General features: G+C 39.2%; 1 protein-coding gene across 1 annotated transcript in view; it reads left to right on the forward strand.

The window, feature by feature from the left end:
- Positions 1–9,078, forward strand: part of vcana (versican a) — a 61,430-nt gene that overhangs the window by 17,901 nt on the left and 34,451 nt on the right. The window contains exon 7 of the mRNA XM_049470367.1: positions 2,049–3,563. Within this exon, the coding sequence (XP_049326324.1) occupies positions 2,049–3,563 (1,515 nt within the window). The remainder of the gene's footprint in view (positions 1–2,048; positions 3,564–9,078) is intronic.

The raw sequence follows: 9,078 nt of genomic DNA on the forward strand, positions 1-9,078 counted from the left end.
TCAAAATCCTCAAGTACTGCAGTGTAAATTTCCAGACTATCGTTTAGCCCCTGGACCCATTTTTTGCATTGTGGAACCGAGTGCATTGAGTTCTCTGTTTTCTCACAATGACCTGTCTAAAAACCAGTGCCAGCCATTTAAAGAAAGAATAAAGCCTCACTCATTGACTGCAGCAGACCACAGTCTGCCTTTCTGCTGGGGAAAATAGTGCCTCACACCTTACATCAATGATAGCTGGAGAAAGAGAGGCAGAGCGTGTGCTTAATGCAGAACAGCTGGAGTTTTGGCTACGGTTCACGTCGCATTAGAGAGGAAAGCTTCCCTAGGCTGTCACATTTCACTGTGTTCACCCAGTGAATAATGAGTGTTTGAGGGTACTTGGTTACAATAAAAATAAGACATTTATACCTTTTTCTAAGAGTTAAATTAACTCCAAAATACTTTGGGTTGCTATTGACCTATGACCTCATTTCCCTTTTCTCCAATAATGTATTTAAATGTTTTCATAGTGTTTCATAGTGAGATCGTAGCAGATCATAGATCATTTTTTGTGTATATGTAAGTGAGGCATTTTGGGATTTAACAGGTTAATTGACTGAATAGATTGATTGCAGATAGTTGGCAGACAGGGTAGACAGGTAGGTAGGTAGGTAGATAGATAGGTAGACAGATGTATAGTTAGGTACAGTGCATATGTAGACAGACAGATTGTTGGTAATATGTAGATAGGTAGTCAGACAGACAGATAGACTAGTAGGTAGGTAAACAGATGTATAGTTAAGTACAGTGGGTATGTAGGCAGACACACAGACAGACAGACAGATAGACAGAAAATGACAACCACTGGAATATAATCAAGAGGAAGATGGATGATCACAAGCCATTAAACCAAGCTGAACTGCTTGGTTATCCAAAGTTATCCAAAAGCAGTGTGTAAGACTGGTGGAGGAGAACATGACAAGATGCATGACAACTGTGATTAAAAACCAGGGCTATTCCACCAAATATTGATTTCTGAACTTTATGAATATGAACTTGTTTTCTTTGCATTATTTGAGGTCTGAAAGCTCTACATCTTTTTATTTTTTCAGTAATTTCTCATTTTCCACAAATAAATGCTCTAAATGACCATAACTTTTCCGAAGCTTTAGATAAATAGATGTATGTAAACAAATGAGCATATATAGATTGATAGACAGACAGACAGGGAGAAAAATGCTAAAATAATTTTATTGACAACTTACCATACTTTTAGAGTTAGAGTTAAATCGTTAAACCACAGTTAGCATTCTGCATCTCAAAGGGAATTCTTGGAATATTATTTTCAAAGAGACCGTCTCTGTTGAGCAATGTTGGGGCATTTCATTTCTTAATAACTTCATAATGAATTTTGCAATAAAGAGAAGTGTATATTATTCTTATGTGTTAAATTTATTATAGCAAACATCTGTAAACCATGAGCTGTCGTGGGAACAATCTACTTAACAAAGACTGTCCTGTTTACACAATTCCAAACAATATGATTGTGATGTGTTTGGTTGTGTGGACCAGTATAATTGATTTATGAATGGATTTATAGGCTACAGAACTGAGACAGTCCTTGTTGGTTTTTTTTTCCTGGTAATGTGTGTTACAATAGAGCAGCATTTTCCCAGGAACCATGATAGATCTTAGTGTAACATTGTGTTCATTTTGTACATAATGGGGGAGCCCTTTGAGATGTCTGATCTTTTGTCTCAGACAGACATGTTCCAGAGTTGCACAGACCATCTCTCATATTCTGGATCTTGAACTTTGAAAACAATTATGTAAAAATTTGCCAGGCAGTCAACTATTAGATAAAAATATATTGTATTTGAATACCTAAGAGAAGGTGTAGGAGGAAATGACTACACTCTGACGGCAAATGAAGTTGGATGACATGGAAATAAATGATGCCAAAAGCCACTAAATGTAATAGATTTTCAAAATGGCCTGCTAGACTTTTGGTTAAAACTAATATTTGTATGGTATATAGACTTTTTTCTTTTTTTCTATTTTACCTGTAGGTCGTGAGCTCTTCAACCAGACAAACTGGGTGGATGTCACAATCCAGGGTGGTACAACCACCTCACCGACCACAGCCCAGACTACCTCCTTTGGCACAGAAGCAACCCTGGAACATAATGAATCCCCTAACACACAGGCCATGTCTGTCGATGATTCTGGGAACCTGGACCCAACAGAGCCTCCCTCCATGTTTTCCACAAGCATGGCCCCACCAACCGTTACACATGCTTCTGTCAACCCTGAATCACAGACTAGCCCACATGTGGCAGCCGTGACAGTGGAATCTGAAGAAGATGACTTTAACATTGAAGAAATTGGCATGAAAGTCCCAGACGTGCTACAGGAACGTGGAGATGTCGTCCGTGTAGAATCTACAAGAGAACCCGGCACAGAGACACCACCTGAATATACGGAAGATCACAGTGTGATTAAAGTGGGCACAGTTCCTCCTGATGTTCCCCTCCCGGCATCTCCAAGCACAGATCCCATGTTTGCTGAAGGAAAAACTGAGGAATCTACGGTGAAGTTCATGCCAGACTCCATGTTGACAGATTCGGAAGGAGCTTCACAGTCTGGTACAGAAGAAACGCCAGGAGCTACCCAACCAACAGTGGAGATCGGTGGCACTCAATCATCTTCATCAAGTAAACCAATAACTTCCACACAGAAAGACCACCTAAGTTCACCCCAAACGCCAGTGCATATACTCTCACCAGATTCCCAGGAGAGCAGTTCCAGAGCAAACATGGAAACAGATGATGCTGGCTTCCCTGGTACCACAGGTATTCATCATCTGACCACAGTAGAAAATATATCTCCTACAGAAGAAACCCAGACTACTGCTCTTCCTGACTATGATGACAAAGCCACTGAGGTTGGTGTTGAGGCTGGACCACCAAGCCAACCAAACACCAGTCCAAAATATGACGTGTCAGATGTCTCAGAAGAAGTTACCACCCCAGCAACAACTACTGAGCCCACTGTTACATTCACAACCTTCATGTGTAACACTCAGCCTGGATCTCAAACAGAATCGACAACCTCAGAAATGGAAGCAATAGAGCAATCCACCAGCCCTGTTGAAGATAGCTCTCAAGCATCGATTGACTCCGTCACCAAATCACCAGAGTTAACAGACCACGAAACCCTGGAACCCATTAGCACCACACCTCCTTCTCAAGCGACCACACCAGCATCATCTAAACTTTCCACACCCATCGGGATGGAAACTACCTCTGCACCCAGTGAATCATTGTCCGAGAACCCATCAACAAGTAAAGCAACTGTAGTGGACGAACCATCTGCAGGAGCTTCAGGCACTACAGATAATACCCCTAGTTTCACTGAGACAATGCTAGAAAGCAAGGACACCCCCACAGACACTGATACTGAGCAGAAGTCACCGGTGACTGTTTCTCCTTCTACAAGTTCCGCAAATTGTACCGTGTCGGCTGATGGTATGTCCATCCATGTGATCGTCATTAACATTGACAAGCAGATGGAAAATATTACAGGTAAGAAGACCTGCCTTTGAACTATTTTATTGTTTATCTATTGTCTTGCCCCCTGTAGCAGGATAATAGCAGATATAGGGCCATTAGACAATAGTGCTCTATACTCTTCATTCTACCCTACGCTCCCCATACTACCCTAAACTCCTTACACTGCCCTGTAGTCCCTATACTAACCTATACTCTCCACACTACCCTAGTCTACCCTATAATTTCTGAACTACTCTATACTCCCCATACTATACTCCTTATACTATCCCATACTCCACATACTACCATACACTCCCTATACTACCCTATGTTCCCCATACTACCCTATCCTCCTTATAACTACACTCTACTCCCCATACTACCCTAGTCTACTCCATACTATCCTGTACTACCCTATGTTCCCCATAATACTCTATACTCCCTATACTACCCTGTAGTCCCTATACTAACCTATACTCCCCATACTACCCTTGTCTAACCTATAATTTCTATACTACCCCAAACTCCCCATACTATACTATACTCCTTATACTATTTTATACTCCTTATACTACCATACACTCCCTACCTTATACTTCCTACACTACTCTATTCTCCCTGTACTACCCTATACTGCCTATACTACCCTATATTCCCCATACTACCCTATCCTCCCTATAACTACGCTTTACTCCCCAAACTACCCTATTCTACCCTATACTACCCCATACTACCCTATATTACCCATACTACCCTATACTATCCTGTACTCCCTATATTTCCCATACTATACTGTACTCCCTACAATACGCTATACTCCCTGTACTACCCTATACACCCCATACTATCCTGTGCCCCCAACACCTTTCTGCTCTCTCCTATACTCCCTATACTACCTTATACTCCCCATACTACCCTAGTCTACTGTATAATTCTTATTTATCCCCATACTATCGTACACTTCCTATATTTCCTACACTACCCTATGGTCCTTATAGTACCCTATACTCCCTATGAATGAGCACATGGTTCTGTCAGGAGCAGATGCTTGGATGAATTTTTTTTTTCAGTGTAGCTGACCTGTGGATGATATTAGGTTTAAGAAACAATGATCTACTGTATGATCTAATGTAAATATATAGCATAGCAGTACTATCCATGGTGCTGAATAGCTGGTTTCTCAGCTATTTTCTCAAGTTGTTAATGGGTATGTTATAGCTTAATAGCGTAATAGCTTAATTGGTCTGTTATAGCTTCAGACCTAAGCATTTTAAAATGTTTTTATAACACCTGTCATCTGAAGTCTTATTGAACCATGCAACCAGGTGTTTTTGCTTGTAAGTTAGGTATATCCTTTTTTGTCAGACCTGTTTGTAAGTACTGGTGAATGGTTGGTGGGCTTGAGGGCGGGGGGGCAAGCATGTCAAATCCACTGCTGCGCTAAAGACCTGATTTAATGAGGCTTCATTGTCGTTTTTGTGTGTGGAACAGAAAAGGTCTCTGAATAGATGTCTTCACGTGGGTTCTTTATAAGCGTGCTTTGTTCCGATAATGCTGAGATTAACCAAAGTGTTCTTTAGACTTGGCACTTGCAAACCCTTCTTCTGTTCATTCTCTGTGTGAAACCACTCTTAGCTGCTTTCAAATGAGGATCCCGCTGCTTTGTCGTTTGTTCGGATGCTTAAAAAAACAACTGCCATTTCTTTGTCTGCTTTAGCTGCTGTGTAAGAGGGATCTTTGCTGATGATCAAGATATTTTTTACAACACATTGTGTATCGAGATCTGTGAAGGATTTCCATACGAACACCCAAATCACTGACTTTATTAGAGGAAGCACCATGGATACAGTGTCCAGGAATCGTCTGGCTGGTTTTTATATATTTTGTTTAAATGCAAGCCACTTTTTAAATAACCAAAGTGACTGTTGGTTAGCGTGGATTTCAAGAACTCTACGCGGATTAGCTTTGTGAAGTAAACAAGGCTTGTTTACTGCCATTAAACAAGAAGATATATTGCAGTGGTGACCACAGTAGTTCTCATTCGCATGCATTGTGTCAACTGAATGTCCTGACGTCGGCCATGTTTTAAGTGTTTGTAAAGAGGCTTGAGACAGTAAATTAAAGTAATATGTGTATTTAGCTCTTAAGCTAACTGGCATTAGTACAGATTGCTCTATATGTGGTCAAACTTGTGCTTTTTTGCGTTAATTCATGTGATTAATTCAGAAACTTAATATTTTTTTACCTAATTTTATTGTATTACCAAGTTTACTGAAAGTCTGGTGTTGTCCTTGAATTCAGAAGATAGATTACTTTTCAATTATGTGGAAATGTGTATTAAATCTCATAACTAACTCTCATTATTCATCTGTTAAATTTTACTCAGTACAAAAATATATATATATAGAAATAGAATCAAAGCTGTCCTTAGAAATAATATAGTATATATAAGTAAAAAAGGGCTTGAGCCTGTTTGCCAGGCATACAACACTACACACTATATATATATATATATATATATATATATTTTTTTTTTTTTTAATAAATAACGGCATTTAAACTGTTTAAATGAAATTTTTATTCATAATTAATCACAAAATATTGTTGTAATTAATAAAATTGAAATACTCTGCTAATATAAATAGCAATAGCAACTGACCGCACTACGTCTTACCTGTTGTTGGCATGCTCAGCCCATGTTTGCTAATTATTTTAGCACTTTAGCACAGGTGATGTGTCACTTTTTTCTTGCTATGAGATCAGTGCAGTCTGGTTTAACTGGCCTGTTGATGGAGGGACTCCACGCCGTAGGTTCTCTCCACTTTTTTCCCAGTTTCTGGAGGTTTGGCAGGCAGGCACCTTGGCCCAATACCTGAATAAACACAGATGCCTATTAGCACCGTGAAGACTGGGCACCACAACAAGGCTGATGTCACCTCAACAGCCTCTAGAGTCTCTCTCTGTGAAGACAGCTGAGCAACCACAACCTGGTTTTGTGACAAAGTGTCAAAGCGTGATTACAGGCCACTCATTATTATGTGAAATATGATTGGATGTGCTTCAGGGATGATGGTCACTTAGCCAGGTCTACTCTTGTGTGATATAAACCAGTGGAAAAAATGTGTTCCATCTTGAGTGGCATCATTTTAACAGACATTTATTTCATTGCAGACAGTAGGAACCCAACATTTTTCCCCCCACAAATGTCCCTGCAGTATGGGGAAATTTAGGGCTAAAATTGTGGTAAAACGTATAGTTCTGTGATTTAACACCTTAAAATGCCTTGTCCCGTATACAGGCTAGAGGTGTAGGTGATACAAATCCCTTTTTGGCTTTGAAATCTCCTACAGGACACTTGGAGAAGCTGACTGTTTTCTCTCTACTGCACTTAATAATTCCAGATCAGTAACAGGAATCAACCCAAATTCTGCAGGTTTGAAAATAGATGTAGAAACTAGACAAACAAAAGGATGTGAACTGTTTGATTTGTATTTTGGAAAATGTTGATTTTAAGATGAAGTTCAGGAAATAGCCAATTTTATGATTTTATTCATCAGCAGATGAATTATAATTCATCAATTCTATTACAATTACAATTGTGCTTTTTAGTAATGTTCCTTATCAAACAGGAAAGTTTAAAAATCTGAACATTTAGTGGTGTTATATCAGGCAGATAACCAATAAAAAAGTGGCCTTATAAGGGGGAAAACAGCAGATGTCATCAAGTAAATGTAGTCTTGATATTCAAGAAATACTTTGAGGAGAAAAGATGTAGGTGCAGATCATAGCGAGTCCATAATAAATGCATGAGAAAATTATTAAAATGTAAAAAAAAACAAAGAAAGAATAAAAAAGCATATGAATAACATTAAATAATGCAAGAAATTCAGTGAATAAGGGGCAAGGGCACAAGCCTAAGCAAATCATCCATAATCTCCAGTCATGCAGACAACACTGCTTTAAGAACCGATATTCAACAATGGCAGTTTCATCACTGATTAAGGTTGTTTTTAAACCAGCACAATTTAGTTTAGTTTTAGTAAAGTGGACTCTGGTTTGTTTGCACCCTTAAGGACCAAAACAACTGTACAGAGACCAGCGAGTGAAGGTGGTCTTTCTTTGGTTCTAAATGAACTCCGGAGAGGTTTGTTTGAGGTCAATATACATGCTGGTCTGAAAGATGGGAGCTTCTTTTTGTATTTAATTTTTTGCTCCCATATGGACAACATGGTCGTGTGGTTTGTTGGTGCGCAATTTGGCGCATCTGTTTGAAAACAAACCAAACCAAGGGGGAAAAACGCCTTAAGTAATAAACAAACTCATAAACTGATTCGAACAAGAGAAATGAACTACAAGTCTGGAAACACCCATGCATTAATTGTATGGTTCCAGTGGTAACATGTATTGTGGTCACACAAATCATTATTCAGATGTTTTTTTTGTGAAATATAAACGGAAGTAGACCGAATTTTGAAACAGAAAAAAAGAAACTAAGGACCTCATAATGTTGCATACCTCAAGACTTATCACCTGAAACATGTCCTTGCTTGATGTCCTAAGTGCCAAAATGTCTTTTAAAAATTTACAGAAACGGTAAATGCTGTTGCAGGCCTTAAATCTCAAGACAAAACAGAAAATATCTTGGGTTCATACTGTCATCAACTGCATAAAATAAAAGTAACAAAGTAACAAAGTAAATGGAAGAAACACTACCGATACCGGTACATTTTACTGCACATATACCACAACAATATTCATACTATTTCTCATAACCAAAAAATGTAAATATTTCTGAATCTATACCACTATTAACCACGAGACTACTCAAGTTATTATGTGGTGACTGGACTTTAGCCCACAGGGTGATCGTTCTGCGCCTGAGGTAATGATTTCAACACAAGAGTGCATTTATGTCTGCCTTCAGCTGCCTGCAATTCTCGCCCCTATGACTATGCTGCAAGCTGTTTTATGTGAGGTCTACGTTAACGGATGAATAATATGGCAACAGGGCTTTGGTCAGTGTTCAGTGCAGTGCCTGGAGACTGGAACAATGTGGGGGAAAGCAGAGGAGACAGAGGGGAGGAGGTACTAAAATCTGCTTTTCCAGACTGTGTAGCCTGAAACAGGTGTCTTCATCTTTAACCTCTGGCCTTGCAGGTGTTGCAGCACTCAGCCACTAATCTGGCCAGAGCTAAGCTTGTGGGAAATGCTGGTAACTGCGAGCTTTGAAACAGTATGTGGTGGAAAGGTTTAGTGCTTAGTGTGTGGTGAATGAATAAACAGTGGATTATATTCAGTAGGCAATTAGGATGGGTAATGGAAATTGATTGTAGAGGGTTATAAAACGATTGTTATCATCTGATTGTTTTTATTGTTTTTGAGGCCATTTCCATTTTTCAGTAGATGTCTACTCTTGACATCAGTATGTGAAGAGACGAAAAACCTGCATCTGAAAGTTTCTATCAAGCACACCCTATTAGTGTGATTCAGCATCTGATTCCTGTACAGCTGATAAAGATGAGCAAGCTAGAATAAAGGCAGCATTCAT

This window comes from Astyanax mexicanus, chromosome 22, assembly GCF_023375975.1.
Source record: "Astyanax mexicanus isolate ESR-SI-001 chromosome 22, AstMex3_surface, whole genome shotgun sequence".
Lineage (NCBI taxonomy): Eukaryota > Metazoa > Chordata > Actinopteri > Characiformes > Acestrorhamphidae > Astyanax > Astyanax mexicanus.